Source organism: Bactrocera tryoni, chromosome 4 (assembly GCF_016617805.1).
Source record: "Bactrocera tryoni isolate S06 chromosome 4, CSIRO_BtryS06_freeze2, whole genome shotgun sequence".
NCBI lineage: Eukaryota > Metazoa > Arthropoda > Insecta > Diptera > Tephritidae > Bactrocera > Bactrocera tryoni.
This window is the reverse complement of record NC_052502.1, coordinates 38,382,638-38,405,200: the sequence shown is the minus strand read 5'-3', so window position 1 is coordinate 38,405,200 and position 22,563 is coordinate 38,382,638. Positions and strand designations below refer to the sequence as shown.

At 33.6% G+C, this 22,563-nt stretch overlaps 1 protein-coding gene across 1 annotated transcript; it reads right to left on the bottom strand.

Moving 5' to 3' along the window:
• Positions 1–951: 951 nt before the first annotated feature.
• LOC120774048 (ceramide synthase 6) lies at positions 952–20,892 on the bottom strand. Its single transcript, XM_040103350.1, has 7 exons — positions 20,589–20,892; positions 13,960–14,080; positions 10,153–10,374; positions 7,316–7,537; positions 3,687–3,802; positions 2,794–2,938; positions 952–1,150 (listed from the first exon to the last, which is right to left on the bottom strand). The coding sequence occupies exons 1-7, from the start codon at positions 20,771–20,773 to the stop codon at positions 1,028–1,030; spliced, it is 1,134 nt and encodes a 377-aa protein (XP_039959284.1). The 5' UTR covers positions 20,774–20,892; the 3' UTR covers positions 952–1,027.
• Between the last annotated feature and the right edge of the window lie 1,671 nt (positions 20,893–22,563).

The window sequence follows — 22,563 nt, the reverse complement described above, 5'->3', positions numbered from 1 at the left end:
AAACCAGAATAACAAAAGTTTGTTGTGGTTTGTCGGCTGGTGGATTCATCGGTCCATATATGTATAAATATGAACGCAGTAGAATTTAGCCGCATAGCTTACTTTTATGCATTACCTAGTATCGAAGAATTCTACATAGACGTTTCTTCGGAGCATTCTGCAAAGAAAAATGTAGGCGGTGAACCATTATCCCGCTGGGTAGCTACTATCTCAGTTTTTTATGCCTTCAACATGTGCTCTTTTCTGCCAGTTTTTTGGGTTAAGAAATGCTTTTCCAGCATAAACTTTGCTAGCTAGTAATAGTTAGCAGTTATGAAAAAAATTATAGATTTTTTTTATTTATGAATTCACAGACATAGGTATGTATATTGTTTATTAAAAAATATTATTTATAAGAAATTGTACAGTGAATAAAAAAAAGCTTGTAGAGACATATTTTGACTGAACTTTTTTTTTACTCTTAAACTACTTCATCTTTTAAGTTGCAGCCAACAGTTTTCTTTTTTAATTTTTTTATGATAATTTTTATTCTAAACGAACTTCGATGTTATTTTAACTCACTTTTCAGCGAAAAGAATAACTTGTACACTTACGTTAGCAACACTTTAAATACAACGCGTGGACAGTTGCGCTAGTTTTATATATTTTTCGATATTGGCCTTATGTGAAATGACGGTAATGGCGCATTTATATACCTTTATTGATTATTTTGAAATTTTAAAAGCCTCACTTACTTGTAGATGAACAACTCGACTGCTTACTTTGGCGTGACTTATAAGAGGACTCTTCTCTAAACATAACTCTTAAACATTGATGTTAAATTTCAAGCTCAGTATTAGGTTTCTGCATACGTTGTCTTGCATTGTATATGACGATATAATGGTTTAAATCATTTTGTAAATTTGTGTAAATTTTTCTATGATCACTTTTATTACATAACTTTTTTGGTTTTCTTGATTAAATAATCAAACTTGCTATTTATTTACATTTATACAAATGTGAATAAAATATTATTTCTCTTTTATAATTAACGCGGCCGATTCAAACTGCTAACTTCTTTTGTATGTTCCCCAATTCCATTGGGAATATTTGCGTTTTCAGAGCTATCAGACACGTCTTCACTATCACTCGATCGAATATCTCCTGACATCTAAAAATATTCAAAAATATATACAATATTAATTTGATATTTATTTTAAAATTTTAATAAACTAATTACTGAAAGTACACCTATGAAAACCAAATAGTTTAAAATATTGAGAATATGAAAACAATTGTATAAATAGGAAATTATTCATATTAATGCATCAATAGATAATGTAAATAAAAAAAATATTTTGCAACAAAAAAGGTAAAAATTACTTTAAAAATCCATAGTGTTTAAACAGTAATGATTTTTGTTAGATTACTTTTGGTTAATTATACAGTTAAAAAAGTTCCTAAATAAATTTATAAAATAATTTTGACTCTTCTATCTAATATAATAATGCCCGGTTTCATAGTCCATACTTAAGTTGTGCTTACGATAAAATAGGAAAATAGTGTTTTACAGTTCATACTTAAGTTATGCTTAAGTACCGGAAATGAGAGACTAAAGCAGTGCTTAAGTAACAGCAGGTTTGATTAGTGAACCTTAAAAGATCTTCAGAAATACGACTTGAATCATAGCTGTTGGAAATCAAATCTTCAAGTAGAAAACTGCTCAGTAAGGCTTGTAAAAGCGGACTTAGTGTAGATTGGACATTGTATAAAGCAGAACTATAAATAAGTCAGAGATTATGAGAGCCTTCTACGAAAAAATCCAACGTCCTTGGGATATATGAAGTACACGGTCACTTCGGAAAGTAAATAGCGACACCGCGCAAGTTCGGATCCTGGAGGAGTGCAAGTAGAGTAGAAAATTGTTCGACTATCTGTTGTGATTACAGCTTTTCGACATCGAACTTTTCTTGTGCTTGTTGATGTGCGCTTTTTGCTGCACAGAGGCGGGTGCGCATCTTGGTTACAACAAGATGCTTGGAACGTACTCACGTCTAAAACACTAGAGACATATCTTTTGTCTATCTCCATCAAAAGGGGGATCACTTATTCGAGGCTCCTGTTATGTACAAGAATGGCGCTCAGAGAACTTTCCTCACTTGCGTAAACTTCTACACATGGCTACATCCTCCTCAATAATCTTTTTTTTTGTTCCAAATAACTTTTTTTAGTTTTTAATTTTTTTCTGTACTCTTCTAAAATATTAATTGCCTTTTTTTTACAACACTTTAAAAATTACCTGAAATTCATGCTTCTAGACCAGAATACCCCCTTAAAATGAACTGTCAGAAACTAAATTGTATAAGTATTTTTTTTCTATTTTAAAAAATAATTTCTCTCTATGAAACTGATGTTTGTATTACTTAAGAAAATATATGTTTTGATGTCAAAAGTGGACTAGCTCCATACATTCAAAATTTGATATAAAAAAGTTAAATTTTATTAACCAGTATTTTAGTAGTATAATGAAATGTTAAATAAGATTTACTTTCAAGCATTTTTGTTGTCAAATACTTTTTTAGATTCAAATTTATTTAACTTCAGAAACTAAGCCACTGAGTTTTTTTAAAAATCTAGTAATTTCAAAGAAATAACATTTTTTTTAAAGCACCATTATAAAATTAAGTAAACGCTTATCCGAATATGATTTGGAGCAGGCCTGCACTCAAATACTAATTAATGAGATTTTAAAATATGAACTGACATGTTAAAATATATTAGTATGAAAATATATGCTCTAACACAATAACTCACCAATCCTTTCTGTAAAGAATCAACAACAATTTTTAAAATCAAGTAAGTCCAAACTACATGTAGAAACAGTAGAGATATTAAAAGAGTGTTGAAAATATAGTACGCCGGGAACATTGGTAAAATATTTGGAGCTTCAACAGATGAGCTGCAAAACAAAAATTTATTTTATATGTAAGTTAGATAAATTAATGTAAATGAATTAAACTGAAATTATTTTTATGTACGAAAAAATATTGCTCACTAGAACTTTCAATTAATTTTATTTTGTTTCATAAAGCAGTCTCCAGCTATCATGCTGCTGGCATTGCAATCATAGCATCACTCGCTTTAAAAACTCAATAACTTTGTAAAATTTACTTGTGAATTTACCGATATACATACATAGTTATCCAGTTCAATAATATACATGGTGATCAATAATTTATTCATAAAAAGGATAGATAGTTAATTTGTATGCTCTATCAGTACTAATACTTGGCGATTCAAAGAAAGGTATAATAAGAAAACAGACTACCTAGTAAATTTCACTTATATTAGAATATTATTAAAATATTGTCTAAATAAAATATATTATATATATTATGCGAATACATATACAATTTAAAATAAACAGGAGGTCTTTTTGCTCCGTACTTTCAATTACAAAAAAAGTCTCTTATTGCCTGCGAAATAAGCATGGTCAATGAAGTTAGTACGCGATATTTTGGAAATCCACAATGCTGTCGTGGAGGCAATACGTCTAACAACCTCTATACATATACAAATTCGATTCACTTGAGTAGGTAAAAATTTAATTTTTAAGATTCGAGTCTATGTTTCTTCATTTAGACATCGCTAAAGCTCCGGTTTTTTTTCTTGTCGCTTTGTAAATTATGGTAACTTGAGTCACTTACCTATAAATTATGCGTGGAAAGAAACCGAGTCTTGTTACAATCCATACAACAGTAAATATCGCAAATATAAAATCACACAATTTCTGATATTTCGCGTATTTTGTCAATTTTGCAGCCTAGAATTAAAAATATATATAATTAGATAAAAATAAGTCATTATATACATATTTGAATGTTCTGAATTTTTGAAATAATTGCATAATTTGGGTTGCTTTGGCATCATTGGTTAATACAAAGTTAAAAGAAAGAAATCGTAACTTTGATTTCCGTTATAAATATCGTTGAAGAATATAATATATCACACGAAACTATAAAATAATAATCACTCATAATTTACATCGAACAGGCAGGAAACGTAAGAAAACAGAAAATGAGGATCGTTTGATTTTGCGACAAATCAAAAAGGATACCCTTAAACGCCAAAAATGGTTGCTTTGGAATTGAATAAGGAGAAAAATTTTTCCATTAGTGAAAGAACAATTCGCAGGCGGTTGGAAGAAAATATCTTTAATACATATACATAGTATACATATGTATAGCAAGAACAATCCCCTTCATAAGCCCTAGAAATAAAATTAAAAGGTTGGCATTTCTCAAAAAGCTTTCCTTCCCCCACGGGATAACGCTCCGTGTCATAAGAGCAAAATGGCATATAAGGTTCTATCGAGCGCATTGTGTGAAATACTAAAGCCCACCGTCAACAAACTGATTGACCTTATCAATGTGGCTTTAGGCCTGGCCATGCGCCAAATCTTGGGAAAGACACGTAAAAAGAGAATCGACACATACCATCTCTAAAATGGCTGTGTAAACGGACGTTGAGCAACACCGAAAGTTTCGTCAGGATCGGAAAGGACCTCTTCGAACTGTCCGTACCAAACACGGTTTCAGACAAGGCGACTCCCTATCTTGCGACTTCTTTAATCTGCTGCTCGCGAAAATAATTCGAGCTGCAAAACTTAATCGAACAGGTACAATCTTCTATAAGAGTGCACAGCTGCTGGCGTCTCAACATCTTCTTCCTCTTCTTCTTTTTCCAGATTGGACAAAGAAGCAAAGCAAATGGGTCTGGTAGGGAACGAGGGCAAGACGAAATATCTCTTGTCATCAAACAAACAGTCATCACACTTGCGTCTTGGATCCCACGTCATTGTTGTTCGATGTTTAACATCGAAGTCGTAGATAATTTCGTCTATCTTGGAACTAGTTTTAACAGCAACAACAATGTCAGCTTCGAAATCCAACGCAGAATAACTATTGCCAACAGGTGATACTTTGGACTGAGAATAAATTCCTCTATCGGCGAACAAAGACGAAACTCCATAAGCTCACTCATTATTCCCGTCCTGCTATATGGTGCAAAGGCATGAACGATGAAAATATCTGATTAGTCGACGTTATAAGTTTTCGAAAGGAAGATTTTGCGGAAGGTATATGGTCCTTTGTGCATTGGCAAGGGCGAATATCGCATTCGACGGAACGATGAGGTGTACAAGTTATATGACGACATTAACATAGTGCAGGGAATTAAGAGACAGCGGCTGCGCTGGCTAGGTCATGTCATCCGTATGGATGAAAACACTCCAGCTCTGAAAGTATTCGATGAAGTACCCGCCGAGGGAAGCATAAAAAGAGGAAGACTTCCACTCCGTTGGAGAGATCAGGTGAAGAAGTACCTGGCTGGGCTTGTTGTGTCGAATTGGCGCCAAATTGATAAAATTACAAATGATTGGCGGGCTGTTGTTAACTCGGTAATAACCGCGTAAGCGGTGTCTACGCCATTAAAGAAAAAGAAGCCTATCAGCCTATAGTGGAAATTAATACGCAGTGGTACCTCGATCCTTGCACATCTCGATACTTGCAACATCTCGATTCTTGCAGCAAAGAAATATTTTACATTATGTACTCAGTACTTGCGACATTCAATAAATTTGACCTCTATATTTGTGACAAGACCTTGTTGATTTTGGTAATGTTTCCTTAGTTCGAATATATTTCTGAGAAGGCCCGTTTTTTTCGATGATGAATTGTTGTAACTCTTACGCATTTGCGTTTCGGGAGATTTGAATCAGTTTTAACTGACGATGAGTCTGGCCTCTTTTGGAAGATTTTGCTTCTTGTGTGTAAATCGGTAAAGAAAGAACAACGTTTCTTGTTTGTACGAATGCGCCTGGTAATCATAGAGTAAAATTAATTGTTATTGGGAAATTATTGAATCCACGCTAACGTAAAAATTTTATGGATTTCCCTGTTATCTACAAAGAAAATAAAAGTGCTTGGACGACCTTGGCTTTATTTGAAGAAATATTTCACAAAACATTTGTTCCTGAGATGTGTAGATGTTTTGCTTTAAAAATGTATCTTATCAATTTAAAATTTCTTAAAACTGCAGGTAAAAGAGCGAAATCCTCCGCGAAAATCTTCCCGAAAAGGCTATTTTACTTAGAGATAATGCTCCCTGTCACCCCAAAGATGGAGAGTTAAAGAGTAGAGAGTGATGGTCAAATATTTGTGTTTTCCTCCGAATCGTACTGCTGTTATACAGGACCATGGACCAGAATGTCATAAGGCTTTCGAAAATTAACTGCAAAACAAGCCTTTTAGGTCACAACGTTCGACGAGGAAAATCAGTAGATTCGGTCATCTTTTCAAAAATAGTTTGACATAACAACAGAATGGGATAATGAAGATGACATCCCTCTTTCACTCCATTTAAAGCTTGCTTCAAGAAGTAGAACCATTGCAGATAATATCCAATCCTCAAATTGAGCAATGAATTGGGGAACCTACTTTGGAGTCTTTCTTACAAAATCAAGTTCACTGTGCCGATGATGATAACTCTACTGAAAGTGAAGAAACAAACAACGTGATCCTCAATAACAAGGAAGTTGGCGAAGACAATATCAGCATTCTCTAGAATGGGCGGAGCAAAACGATTCTTCCTTCAACAATGTTATGAAGCTTCAGAGGCTCAGAAACAACGTAGTACTGAACAAGCGAAACAATTAAGAATTTCAATTTTTTTTAATTCCACATTATGCATTATATCTATCTGTATTTATGTATATAGTAATATATACTAACATATTTAACTTAAGGATTTTTGAATTGAAATAAAAAAATAAAAAATATATTTAAAAAAAGCATATATCGTCACCTGAAATGCAAAATAACGTATCATCAAAAAATTCGAAACTGAGTGTAATATTGATTACGCTTCACTACTTCAAATTACATACAATATATTACATATGTTCAACATTTTCAGGTTCTGCATTCAGATATAAACCAGTTTTAAGCAATATTAAAATTTTGTTTTAATCATGTTCCATTTTATTACATGTTTCATTCATGCCACTGTAAATGTTCGAAAATGTTGTTACGTTATTTTGCATTTCAGGTGACTATATGTATGTAACATTCAATTATTTTATATGAAAAAAGATACTCGGTACTTGCAATATCCTCAATATTTGCACTGAGCTCGGTTTTCATTACATGCAAGAATCGAGGTACTACTGTAATAATTTTTGATATGGTAAGATTAATTGATTACGGAAGTGACAAATTTATGACTTTGTTTGATTCTGGAAGTAATAAAAAAAACTTTAAAATAAATTTTAACTTACCTCTAAAAATATGTCGGCACAGTCATGTACGACAAGAACTAAGGAACCGACGCGGTGTAAATTACAGACCCAGCTCAATGCCATTAGTAGTAATGTGACCATATGATGGACAAACATTTGCCAAAAATCTTTCCGTTTAACGTCAATAAACTGTGTTACGGTAAGGGACCAATAAAAAGCCATGGATATCATATAATACCACCATATATCGCTGGAAATAGACTAAAAAAAATTTTGTTGAAAATGTAATGTTAATAAACATATTTCACTTAAAATATAGACAGATAACTTATAACTTCTAATATATGTATGTGCTAAAACGAATTGGTTAAAATCAAGTCCAGAAAATAAGTCATTGCTTAACTTTTGACTGAAAAAAAAATTGTGAAGGAAGGGTCGGATATACACATATGATGTAATAGTGAAATTTGTTTTAGTACACAAATATGTCAAGAACTAATGTTTTTTATTTTTCGCTTACAAGATAAGAGTTGTTCTATTTATGCGGTGAGTTTTAAATAACTCTTCGACACTTTAAAGGTCTTCGTTTAAAGGCATTTTGTGAGCGCAAACTTTTTTCAATATCTGCAATACCGAACTTCCATGGCGCCAAGGCATATATTCCTAAATATAAAATCAGAAAGTTTCATCAGATCCCTTGCACGGACAGACATTTCAACTTACCATTCTGATCATTTATAGATATGATATACATATGTAGATTTAGATTAATTTTAAGTGATATAAACAACCCTTAGCAAAACTAGTATAGATAAATAATTGAGGAATGCACCGCGACCTTAGGTCTATTGTGCAAAACTAGTATACTTTGTAGCAACATATAACGAGAATATAAAAATTATATAAAGAAATTGAAACAAATTCAACAAAAGGCACACATAGAACTCTCTTTGGAAAGCGCAAACACCGTAGGTAGATTTCGAAATGGCTATAAGGGACGTGAGGGATAATTCGGCTCGAAGCGAAGAGAAAAAGGCAATTTGCTTTGCAAACCATCTGGTAATGGTATGTATGTCAACCTAACTGCCCAAAAACTGCCAATTTTTTGATAACGAGTCTTTCTTACCTATTAAAACTTCAAGTTATGAAATAAAAGAATCATAAAAAGGGAGGAATCCAAAAAAGTCGCCAGGACGTGATACAATTACTCCGAAAATTCTTATGGGGCTACAAAATAATGCTGTTTTTAATGCAACTTTCAGTTTCGGCTATTATCCAAATTTATGATAAGGAACGGGTGATCCAAGTGCATGTACTTTTTTCAATAACCTTTTTTGATAGATCATGCGTGAGTCGTTGGGGGACCCGGGGAATTGAATTACAATTTCCGGGTGCCTTTTTGGCACAATGTATAATACCGTAGATGGATGTACGTAAAAAAAGGAAATTATCGCCAGTATAACGTTTTAAGCAGACTATTAAAAAACCTGCAAAGTATTTAAGTACGAATTGTACGTTTGTCAATAAATGGTCTGACCATTATGAAGAAAGCGGAACAAGAAGAGGGAGGAATCGTGTGACATCTAAATGTGAGGGCAAAGCTATTGTTCTTCTTTTTCAGAAGAAATCACTGCGCAGTAAGGAAGTTAAACAATTTTATTTTAAAAAAGGATTAGAAATATCTAAACATAAACGGGACAGACTTTGGAGATCTGGCATCAAACGCATAGGTACTAAATTCAAAAACACACGTTTAAAAGGAGTTGCATTGGGCGCAGAAAAACATCCACCGTTATTAGAGCAATGAAATAATTACAGATGAGTCAACTCTTAAGGGGGTATTCTACTCTAGAATTTTGAAAAATTCGATTTTTTTTTCATATATTAAAGTTTAGACCCTTAAGAACATATCCTCCAAAGGATTTTTAAAAATTAAAATTATTTTAAGAGCTACAGTTACTTTAGTGACGCAGTACCTAGCCCGGTTCGGCCGTATCGAATTTTTTAAACGCGTTTTTCTCGAAACGGTACCTTTTTCCCCCCCGCGACCAGCATTATCTCAAGTTCTATACAACCGATTTACTTGGAATTTTGTGTGAACCTTCTTTATATAATGCTTTATGGTTCCTTAAGCATCGTGTCAAAATTTTTGTTTTTAATATTTTAAAAAAATTTAGGAATTTCAAAAAAAAGCGTAAAAAATGATTTTTATTTTCAGGCAGTCGCCATTTTTCAAAAAAAAAAAATTTTTCGTGTTCCCTGAGGTAGGGACTATAACAGCATCTTTACTGATTAAGAATTTCTTTTAATTTTTTTTCAGACCACCAGGAGAGTCAGGATCAATGTCACCAAAATGCGCCATTTTTTTTACACCTGTCTCTCCCCCCCTCTAATTATTTTAATTTTTAATATTTTTTTGTAAAAATTTTTTTCTGTATTCTTAAGATATCAATAAAAACACCATAAAAAAATGGATAGTAAAAATATTAATTGCCTTTTTTTACGACTCTTTAAAAATTACCTGAAATTCATGCTTCTAGAGTAGAATACCCCTTAATTCTCTTTTCATCAAATGTACACTTCTACACACCACGAGTTAGACTCGTGATAATCATGTTAGGCACAGAAATTGTACCACGAATTGTTAGGATTTTAATATTCATTCAACCATATTTTGTCCATTTCGTATTATTTCATTTTAAAAATTCGTGTACAAATTTTAACCAATTTGAGGCCAATTACTATTCTAATGAAAAATATGAGGCATTGCCTACTTTTCCCTGTATATTGAGGGAGCCACAATAGCCACACACAATTATAATATAAAATCATTTAATAATACTATGTAAAATGTACGTTACTTAGATTTTACAAACCTGATGCGGATAACCGTACCAACAATGCTTTATGTTCCAAAACCAATCTTTATCCCAAAGGACGATAATTCCAAAAATAAAGCTGTATGAATAATATATGCAACGCCACGTATTTTCACAAAATTTCACTATAGTTGTTGGTCTATCTGCAGCTCTTCTCAATCGCCACCAACGTTGAATTTGTCGCTCAGACATATCAGTTTGTTTTTTTAAAGACGGTACCTTAAACGAATTCACAGTTTTAGCATTAGTAAATTATTAAATTAATAATCTCTAGCGAAAATCAATAATATCCAAAACATACATAGACTAATGTCAAAATTTTTAAAATTATAAATGTTAGTTCCTATGCTTCTCTGTAGTTTAGTTAACATTATATACAAACAAGTAAGGAAAGGCTAGGTTCGGGTGAAATCGAACATTTTTAACTCTCACAATTTGCAAAGACGGGTTTCTGTGGCTCATATATACCTTAAATTATGTTATTCTTAATTATTCAATTTAGTAAAATTATTTATAAATAAGTTATGCCAATAGGAATAGGTAAACCAATTTAAACAAGAAGATTATATGATGACAACCCTTTACATTTAAAAAAAATTATATATGCAATTGGAAACACAACATTTTCATTTTCATTGCCAACATTAACGATTGATTTAAAAAGCATTACATTGTCTGGCAACAGCTGTCGTAACTGGAAATTAATTTCGTCGACGTCCACACTTTTGGCCGCTAATGTAACCCGATCACTACACCAATAATTATACAAGAAATTAATTTTTTTTCTAGTAAAATATTCTTAATTAATACTTTTTTGCTTTCAGCCAACTTAGTTCAGCCATTCTGGTGTTATAAATAGGGTAACTAACTCGGCTCGACTAGTCAGCCCCTACATTTAAAAGATACGTATACAAATTTGACAACTAAGGAACTATTAATTAATGAGACATAGTATTTTTTGCGACGGTGTGGATTCCAATACCTAGTTAGCCTAGTGGCATGTGCATTATGAACCAGACCTCATGCGTGGAAAGATAAAAATGTCGGCTGGTAAGTTTATGGCATCAGTCTTTTGGGATGCACGTGGTATAATATTCATCGACTGATTAAAGAGCAAGTTATGATCCATAGCACTGTGTATTTGGTTGCAGTTCTATTCTACCATTCCCAATATTTTGTATTTGTAATATTTGCAATTGTATTATTTTTGAGCAAGGATCAGTTTGAAATTGTACGCATATACTTCATTGTTTCCGTTTAAATATTGCACTGCTCTGTACAATGCTTCGGAAATATTTCTGTATATCTCAAATATTAATAGGCCTTTTTATCCACACCGCAGTTATTCGCCATTCCATTCATTCCATTTCGCCCATAATCTAGTAAAGTAGCAGCAATGCCTTGACGACGATAACGTCAATGCCACTTTTTGTTGTGATATTAAAAATATCTGACGGGTTCGACCTAAAAAAAAAAAAACTGTCTTGTTCAGGAGCAACAATCAGTATAACCCATATATAAGTATGCATACATACGAAAATTAGTGTTCTCCGCATTAGCTCTGCGTTATTATTTTTTTACTTATTTTTTCTGTTTTTAAAGCAATAAAATTTTCAAATGATTCTACAGGAATTTTGAACACATGCTTATGATTTGAAATATAATTTTGGTATTTATGAATTGTATTGACTTTTAACATAACGAAATAAAAATATCCTAATATGTCCGCCCTTGGTCCTACGCTACCTCCCCACAATCGGTTCAGCCGTTCTTGAGATTTAAATAGTGTAACTAACACGACTCTCTTATATATAAGTTTATAAATTTTTCGTTATTATTTTTTAACAATACCCGTAAAATTATAAATTGTGTTGTGAGCTGGAACAGAAGCTTTAGAAAATGGACCACACACTATTTTTAAACAAAAACAATTAAAAGGAAAAGAGTGATGGTCCAAATTACACTTGAACTAAAAAATATAAGAACCATAAAATCTTCCATAGGGTCAATTGACATTGCCAGCCAAGCGTGGTGAAAAAACTAGTGAAACACTAAGTTTTCAAACCCTCAAAAACTGGTGAGCCTGCCATAGGCGCTGTGCAGACGAGTGATCATGCATCTCTGATGCGGTCATTTAATAGTGTCATATAAAAAAGTAGAGCTGAGTTGCTCTTATATCTCAATCGATTCTTAATTTGAAATATTTTTAAAATTTCAAACAAACATATTAAATTTAATTTTTTTTATAATAATTTCTCCTTTATTTATGTACAATTTATACAGAATTAATTCTATTAAAATAGTCCTAATAATTATTATTAAAAAAACTATAGTTTTAGCTATATACCAGGTTGTCGAATAAGTTTTGTCGTTTGATAAGAAAAACTCAATTTTACGATCCAAAAACCCTTTTTATCATTTAGATTTACTCCTTCTGCAAACCGGGTCTTTTTTCACGATTTTTTTCCTTCAACTGGTCCAAAAGGTTGCAATAACATTCAGAATTAATTGTTTTACTACTTTGCAAGTAATCCGCATACAAAATTACTCTCGCATCCCAAAAAACTGATACCATAATCTTCTCGGTCGATTTCCGGACACGAACTTGTTTCGAAGCCGAATAACCAGGTTCACACCACTTTTTAGCCTCTTGTTTTCATTCAGGATCATGGTGATACGAGTCAAGTTTCATCCATAGTGATGTATCGACGTACAAATCCATTTTATCCTTTTTAAAACTGTTGCAAAATGTTGCTGAGAATGTCTTTTGGTTCCATTGTTAGCGAATGCAGCACCCTTGTCCACACAGCTTTATAAAACCCAAAATTTCACTTAAAATATGGCTTCCACTGCCTAATGAAATGTGTAGAGCCTCTACTAAATCTCTCTCAGTCAATCGACGATCCCCCAAAACCATATCCTGTATATTGACTATGATTTCTGGTGTTGATGGGCTTTTTGGAAGTCCTTCGCGTGGATCGTCTTCAAGGCTTGTACGACAACTACGACTTTCTACTGTTCTAATTGTAGGTGAACAATCATTATACAATTTTAAAATTCGTTCGTGAATTTCTTTTGGTGCTACACCTTCCAAAAATAAGAATTTTATCACTGCACGATATTCAATTTTTCCATTGTAAAAAATACTGCGACACGGCGACACTAAATGGCTTGTAAACAAAGAATGAATTGACCGATTGAAATGAAACTTCACACACGTTCATATGAAAAGTGTACCAAAAAACCAAATAAAAAAAATTTTGGGCTAGTACCAACGCATTCCACAACGAATGTTACCCAACTATTTTAAATTTTTATGAATGTCATTGTTTTTTATTACTTTATATTTCCCTTTACAATTTGTTAAGAATGTAGCATTACTGCCAAATATTTTTAAGGGTACTTCCAACAAATGTAAGCTCAGCGCTTTTAAGTAGACTGGCTTCTCTAGCCTTCAGCATGTAAAAATCCGACAACAACTCTCGAAAGTGCAACAAATCTACGTTATGATTCTCAGTCGAAAATAAAATCTCAAAGCCACGTTCGAAGAGACAGAATATTTTATTAAAAGGGAGTTAAAGCCAATAAGTTTAACAACTTAAAATTTTCACAAGTATCAGACCCCAATATACCCAACAATTTACTTTGGCTTCTAGACAAAAGTAGTTTAATTGAAAATAAATTTAGAGTAAAATAAAGGAAATCATGTATACACAGCAGCAAAATGTATTCGAAATGGGAATTTACGGAAATACTTATTGTTTTTATAAAATAAAAAGTATTTTCAACAAAACTTTTACTTACCAGTTTGTAATTCAACCTATTAGACTTTTGGTAAGCTTTTTCCAAAACAGAGTTATTGGAAGCTTTTTTTGATCGAGAAGACTTAATGCCCAATGATTTTCCAACAGGCATTATCCAGAATCTGAAAAAGGTAAGTTTAAAGTTTAGTCGACTATTATTCCATAAATTTTGGTAAACGTACATAAAACGCTATGATGAAAAAATAACTATGAAAATTGGACCGGAGTTGGAATTAAACGAGATATAGTTATTTATATATATAACTATAAATGATCAGGATGACGAGAAAAAGTTGAAATCTGGGTGACGTCTGTCCGTCCGTCCGTGCAAGCTGTAACTTGAGTAAAAATTTAAATATCTTGATAAAAATTGGTATGCGTATTCTTTAGTACAAAAAAAATACGGACTACTGACAGTGTGAAAATGGATGAAATCCGCTCACTCCACATATAACGTTATTGTTAAAAACTATTTAAAGTGCAATAAACCAGTAACGAAATACGCAAGAGACATTAAATTTTAAACCCAAATAGCATGACAGGGCTTTATTTGAGCCGGTGTAAAAATTGGACAATTGGGCCTCCCTTACTTGTTTGTACATGTAATAGCCTTGTGCGAGTTAACGACGTAATTTTTCTTTCTCCCTATTCCCAGACAACAGAAGATACTATTACCAAGGAAGCCAACGGCAAATCAACTGTCACCCTATAGCTACAAAAAAAAAGTGTAATTAAGTAAATACATTACGTAATTTGTCTTGAAAATATCAACAAAGGACACGCTTTTCAGCGTAACAATTATCGTCAATCGGTAACTTCTTTCTCTGTGTTGAAGAACAGTGAAAAAATTTAAGATGGTGTAAACAAATTTTACATTATACAGTGCCAAAACGAATGTAAAATTTTGACAAATGATGTTCGAAACCAACTTTATTACGAAGATTATCTTTTTATTTAAATTATTAAACGTTATTTTAGTTAAATTATTAATCCGATCGATTCCCTGCCAGGCGCATGTGTTGCAGTGATAAAAAATCGAGGTTTCTTATCTAAATATTAAGAAAACTAACTACAATTTGTTATTATTTTATTTATTATTTAACGCATGATTGCACGAAAACTATCTCATCTATCAATTTTATTCAACTTATATTTTGTAAAATATTGAAAGCTGTATAAAATGTCTATTTAGGCAAAGAAAATTTTGTTTTCGTTTCAAAAGTAATTCGCTTGGACTATATGAATTATTTTCTCAAAATGACCTCAGGAGTTTAATATATGATAAATTAGGAATGATAAAACAATTTGTCAAAGCTTTGAACGTTTAAGGCAAAAGGTGTACGCCAATTAATGAAAGATACAGATTAAATCAACGATTACTACTAATTCTTAAAAAAAAAATTGTCAAGATGAAAAATAAAAAAAAGCGTTTATTAAAATATAACATATACTATACTTAAACGGTGATCCATTTCGAGGTTCCCCACTTTTTTAAAGAAAAAAAAAACAAAAACTTCACATTTAATGGGGAAATTGAATATCATTCGAAAGAATATTCTTTGGTATTTATCTTGGTACCGGCACCATTTTAAAGAAATATGGACCGATGATTCCACTGGCCCACAAACCACTTCAAACCGTTATTTTTTCTGGAAGAAATGACAGCCCTTAAATCTTTTCAGGTTACTCTTCGTTCATCTCATTGCTGAACAAAATTTGGCTCGAAAACGTCGGATCTTATTGGAACTTTTTAAGAGCCCATAGAGCGAAGCGATGTCGTGCACATTGTTTATTTTGCACGATTTCAATTTAAGATATCGACGTTAAATGCGCCAAGTCATTCCAAACGTCAGTCCGAGTTGCTGCAAACGGCTCCGAACCGACTCTTTTATCCTGCTATACAATACTTGTATTTTCTTCATTACGTGCTAGACGTGGTCTATTCGGTCGAATATTATCAATAATGAATGCTGTGTTTTGCGAATAGTACGATCAGTAGGCCGAGTATGTTGACCATAAGTTAAGAATTTCCATAATAAGATTGAAAGATTTGTTCAGGCGTAAGTCTTTCCATGATGATATGTCAAACAACACTAAACAAAAATAAAAATACAGCTTGACACCACTCAGGCGTGATCAGTCAAAAAAAGTACGTCTACTTGGATCATCCATTAGTATGCTTCCTTATTTTTCAAAACATAACTGAGATTAAAAAGATGTTAGCTTATGTTTCTCAGTTTTGTGAAGTAAATCGAAAATAAAGATTTAAAATTAACCATAGTTCCATTTCACGGAAACATGGATATGGTTTGTTTAATCGAAACAAAATTTAAATATGCACTAAAATTACTCTTCGAACGAATTTTCGACTGTTTTTCATTTTAAAAATAAAAATTCAACTAACAGCGACTTTTTAGGCCTTTAAATGATCCGACCCCCTTAAAAAAATTCACAAAAACTGTGCTAAAAATTAACAATTCGTGGTAAAAAAAATCAAGGAATAAATTTATATTTTATTTGTTTAAAAATATAACTTTATATTTTATTTTGAGACATAACTGTATATAGATGTTCTAAAGTGAGCCAAAAGGTCTATTAAAACGTATTAGTAAGTGAAGTAAGCAAGGCATTAAATCTCATTAAGATGAGGAACTCAGCAACCCTTTGCGATAACGAGGCAATATCCGAACCAAAACGCCACCAGAACATTAATTCCGGTCACATCTAAAAGACTGAAGAATTATCAAATTATCAACGCATAGGTGGATAATTTGATAATTCATAAAACAACCACCACAACCACATGATCATACTAAGTAGTATGAAAGTATTTGAAGTTTTAGATTGGGAATCTGGCATCCATCAGATCTTCTTCAAAGAATCTGACACGAAAACTGCCGTGTAAAATAAGTTGAGATATACTATGTATAAATAAGAATTTTTAAGATCGGATAATGAGTAATTAAGCGTTAAGTTGTTAAAATTAGAAAAAAACTTGTAAATTGGGACTTTTATTTAACAATTAAGGGCGGATGATAATGTTCTCCAGATTAAGGATATGTACACATAGAGATTCGAGTTTTAAGTCCTAAAATTCACAAATTAAAAAAGTTTGATATTTTTCTTTGCGTTATGAATTCTACGAGAGCTGCTATATATATTCTGGCCTAGGGCAACACTAAGTGTTGCCAGGTGCAATCTGACATTTCCATTGGAAAGTTTGACATTTTTTAGCATAACATCACTCAGAACGTTTTGTCATTTAATCGTGAATTGTTTTATTTACAGGGAATTAAAAAATTCATCTCGGCCAAAAAATGGAATTAACTCGTGAACATTTTCGTGCGATCATTTTTCACAACTTTCGACGTGGATTATCACGACAAGAGTGCATCAATGAACTAAAATCTTTGTATGGCTATGAAGCACCATCCTATAGCACTGTGAAAAACAGGTACAACGAATTCAATCGTGGCCGACGCTCGCTCAACGACGAATTCCGTGAAGGTCGTCAAAAACAGCCGTTGTGCCAGAAAACCTCGATGCCGTACGTGAACTGGTAATGCAAGAGCGTCATGTAACATACCTTCAGATAGAGGCATGCCTATGCATTTCTCCCACCAGCATACATTCGATATTGCATGAACACCTGGCCGTAAAAAAGGTTTGTTCTCGTTGGATCCCGCACATTTTGACAATCGCTCAAAAAAAGGCTCGTGTGGATTGGTGTAGAGAAATGCTGAAAAAATACGATCGCGGTGCTTCAAAAGACGTTTATAAGATCGTCACAGGAGACAAATCATGGAACTATGCGTTTAAACCCGAAACAAAACAGCAATCGACAAAAACAAAAAAAATAAAAATAATATAAGAAAAACCATTTTCGTTGATAAATATGCCTATTTACATTATTAGGCCAGAAATATATATAGCAACCTACGTACACGTACAGTGGACCAATAAATTTTACATACACCTATTTCTATTAAATTACGGCATGTTTACTTGTTTTAAAATGAATAAATTTTGTGGTATTTTTCTATCCACATCAAGATATGTATATTTAAGATTAAATATAGTATATAAAAATATTTTTACACAAATAAAAAAAAATTAATTATTAGCTTTAGCTTAAAATGCGCCTAATTCATATAAAAAAAGTTTACGTACACCAATGATTATTTATATATGTAAATCAAAAGTAATTACAATAATTTTAGCGATTTTGGCCTACATATTGTTGCTATTATTGTCCCTAGACGTCTGCCTTTTTGTGAATTGCGCAGAGCACACTTAATTTCTAATCGTCGAGCATACTTTCGTCCGACGATAGTTTACAAAAAAAAACTAACACATGGTCTTTTTCAGTTCTTCGCCACCGAGTTTTCATAGCTCGGCCGGTAATCCATCGGCTCGCTCCGCTTTGTTGTTGTTCAGACGGGTAATTGTTTTTCGAACTTCTTCATTGTCGGGAAATAGAACGTCCGATCCATCGCCTCGATTAAGGAATCGATTTACCATCTCATGATGTTATGCTTTCACTGCCATTCAGTAGACGCCGCATCTTTCCATTGAATTGCGGTAAATTAACGTCGGCCAAGTTGTTAAGCTCTTCGTACTCACGCATTTCAGCCTCTTTCTTTTTCTGTCTGCAAATGCGTCTCGCTTCACTTTTCAACACTCAGTATCTATCCCATCCCGCACGTGTTGTGGTCGATTGTAACGTGGCGATGTAGGCAGTCTGTTTTCTCTCCACCATGACGTGCCATATGTTTTTTTGCTTTTTATAAAAACCAATAGTTTGCTTTGCAACTAAACGTAAGGAACTTTAAATGTCGTCCCTCAGTTCCCTTATACGGAGTTGCTGATGAGTGCTGTCAGAGAGCAGGAGTGCAAGTTGAGTAGAAAATCGTTATCTGTTTGTTGTGATTGCAGCTTCTCGACGTCAGATGTTGATATGCGGTTTTTGCTGCCCGGAGGTGGATGTGTATATTCGCTGCAAAGAGATAGTGGTCCCTCGGAATGTGCACATATCTAAAATACTGGAGATGTGTCTTTCGTCTTTCACAACATGTTCGATCTGATTGCCGATCAACTTCAACCCTCTTGGAGATGTTTCACCTTGTAGGCAGAATTTCTTTGCCCATACTGGCGTTAAAATCGCCAGGCATTTGTGTACTGGATGTGTAAAAATTTTTTAATCTCGAGACCGCGGCGCCAAAAAAACGTAATCGTGGACTATTCTAAATCCTAGTCAGTATAATAAATAGATTGATAAAATAATTAACTAACAACTATTAAAAATAAAAAAAGTAATAACAGACTTCTGAACGCGTTTTGAAAAACATTGACGACTGAAACATAGCTTTGTTTTTTATTTCTCAATCATGACTAGCTAGCACAATACGTGGTGAAAAAGCTTTTCTTAACACTAAAAATCAAAAGGGAACTAGCAGAAGAGAGCACAAGTTGAGAGCGTAAAAAGATGAGAGAGCTTCTAGTGACATTTCAGCAGAAAATATCGGGTCGGCTTTAGAATACCGTCCCAGGATTTTAGGAATAATATGGGTATGGTAGAATAGAGGAGGTTCTCCAGGTCAAGAATATATATAGTTGTAATCACAGAAAACCAAAAATTTTCGAGTTATTTGCGTTTAAAATTCAAAATTACCACTATTTTAAGTACGTATTTTTTCGATTTAAAATTGATACCGAGAACATCCTCTATGCGACCATAATTTCGAAATATCTACTGCAGTATGAAGAAAAAGCTGTTAAACACAGTGTATTCAAGCGATATTTGGCAAATTCCTTTGATTTTGTTTGCTTTCATTGAAAATATAAAGGTCCTTGAGAAAAAATATTTTGATATTTTCCTGCTAGTTTCTGCTGATTTTCCGTTTCTTTTCTTTTTAGTTATTTTGCTTTGTGAGAATAACTGCCCTGACAGCTAACAGCTACTAGCAGTTAAGATACAAAGCTATTATATTTTGCAAATTTTTTATACAACTGAAATATTAAAAAATAACTAAAGTATCTAAAATATTAACATTGTATTTTTTTCAGTAGCCACAAAACTTCGCAAAACATCTACAAAAATTAAAAGGTACTTGCCTAAATTTACATATCTTATCATTTAGAGTCAACCCATAAAAATCATGTGGCCAGATATAAAAGTTACTTCTGTATTCAAATATTTAATGGAAATATAAATCAAAATTTTGGGATTAAATTTAAAAGTTCAACGTTAAACCTATTTTTTCATTAAAACGCATAATGTAATAAAAAAACGGTTTACAAATATAATTAATGTGAATACATATATATGTATGTAAGTATTTAAAATATTATACTCTGCAACGAAAGGGGAGCGGTCATTACACAAGTTAATACTTTTAAATTAATTACACGTAAATGCGCTAGATAACTATAAGCTTTAAGATATAAATCTCAAGCATAATTCGAAGTTATTTAAGGTTATAACATTCTTAAAAGATTGGCCTATCCTAACATGGCTTAGTATAACTAATTCTTGTTTCCAATAATTAAGCGAAACACCGGCATTTTTGTGGTATACAAAGCACATATTGACCATAATAAATAAAAGTAAATAATATATTACACATATACCTTTCAATTGCATATCGAAGTAGCATAATAACTACTGCCATTGGTATGGGCCATACAAGATCCCTGTAATCGGCGTGCGTCACATCCGGGCGTGAACCTGGAGCGATGTCCTCCCAAGTGATATTGGGAGGTAACCATATGCGAGTTGACCAAAATGTTTCCCTAGCGACTTTGATAATTTCCATGCTTCCTTTTCATAAAACAAACTCACAAATCTATAAAGCACTACCAGCAGTTTATTCTTTGAAAATTATCTACAAACGTTAAGACTTTTGCATTGGGCCGATATATAATAGAATAGAAACTGTTTCGATTGATTCTCGATTACATACCATAACTGCTGTCTCTATAATGGCGCATCCGGACATGCAATTTAATATTGCTGACAATGTGAATTGCTGGCAATATTGCATATGCAAACTGAATACCTTATCCCAGATGTCTAAATATATTCATGCCATCCACAGCAACCAATAAACTGTCATTTTGGTGGTTTCACAAAACTGTTTTCATTCCCCCAAATATTTTGAAGAAAATTCATGTACAGGTATAGCTTCGGTGGAATGATGGCTGCAAAGATGAAATGCCAATGGCCCGTGTTTCATGTTTTGTGCAATTTAGCAAATTAATATTCAAGAAAAAAAAAACAAACATGGTAAATAGTAATTAAAAAATTGAGAAGATCCAATATACTGCTAGGTCTTATTGATGCGATGTGATTCCTATTAGGAAACGATGATCAAAGGGCCTTAATCCTGCGTCTACAGACTGCTGTGCAGTCCATTAGCAGGTGTTCTGGAATTTCAGACTCCAAGACGCAAAACCTACCTAGGCCCATGTTGAATAAGTGTTTCTAGAGCTTGCAATGGCCAGTGTGGAAGTCGACTAGTAGCCTTAGTTTTCCCTTGGGAGATTTATTACATATTTAAACCTTTTGAGGTTGTAACCATTCATTAGCAACTTTGCATGGCGCATGCCTGGGAGTTGTTGCCTATGCCTCTCCCTACCCACTGTTTCATCATTACGGAGCAGTTCCTTTATGGTGTGGGAACCAACCGCTATGAAAGGTTCCGGTCCTACCATGATGGTGGATGCTGCAGAGAGGCCAAGCTCATCAGCCAGTTCATTCCCGGCTATACCTCTGTGACCTGGCACCCAAATAAGGTTCACATGGTTAAATTCTCATAGACTATTCAGTCGTTCTATACACTCCTGTACCAATTGTGATTTTATCTCGTACGAAGAGATCGCTTTGAGTACCGCTTAGCTATCGCTTGGTATGGCTATACGTTCCTTGCGATAGTTGCGTTGGAGGTTTAACTCTACGTACCGACTTATAACAAATACCTCTGCTTATATTTTGCTCGGAAACCTACCTATAGGTATGGAGAGTTTTGCGCGTGGTCCTGCGACCCCTCCGCCAATTCCTTCCGACGTTTTCGAGCCGTCGGTGTACCACCGGAATGTACTGCCCCTAAGCAGTAGCTCGAGAGCTGAAGTTTATCTTAAACTTTCCAGTGAAGTTCACCTTTTTGGTAACGTTATCCCTCTGCTGTCATTTGGAGCAGAGTGTGTTTAGCGACTTGACCATTTACTAGGTGTTGCGGAGTGAGTTCCATCAAGACTTCAAGTTCCGATGTCGGACATGTGCGCATAGCTCCCGTCATAAAGACGCAGGCGAATCTTTGAAGTTGAAGTCCTACCGACGTCTGTGATGCTTTCGGAGCCCAAGCCACCACTCCATTAGTGATAGTTGGTCGCACTACCATGGTATACAACCATCTGATAATACTTGGTTTACACCCCCAGGATTTACCAGCCAGTCGATTGCACTCCATCTGTGCCCTTGACCATGGTCAGGTCAACATGCTGCTTCCATCGCAACGTGGAATCCAGCGTGAAACCCAGGCATTTGACCATATTGGTCATCTCTATCTCTCTGCCCCCGAGTGTTAGGTTCCTGAGGGCAGGCAGA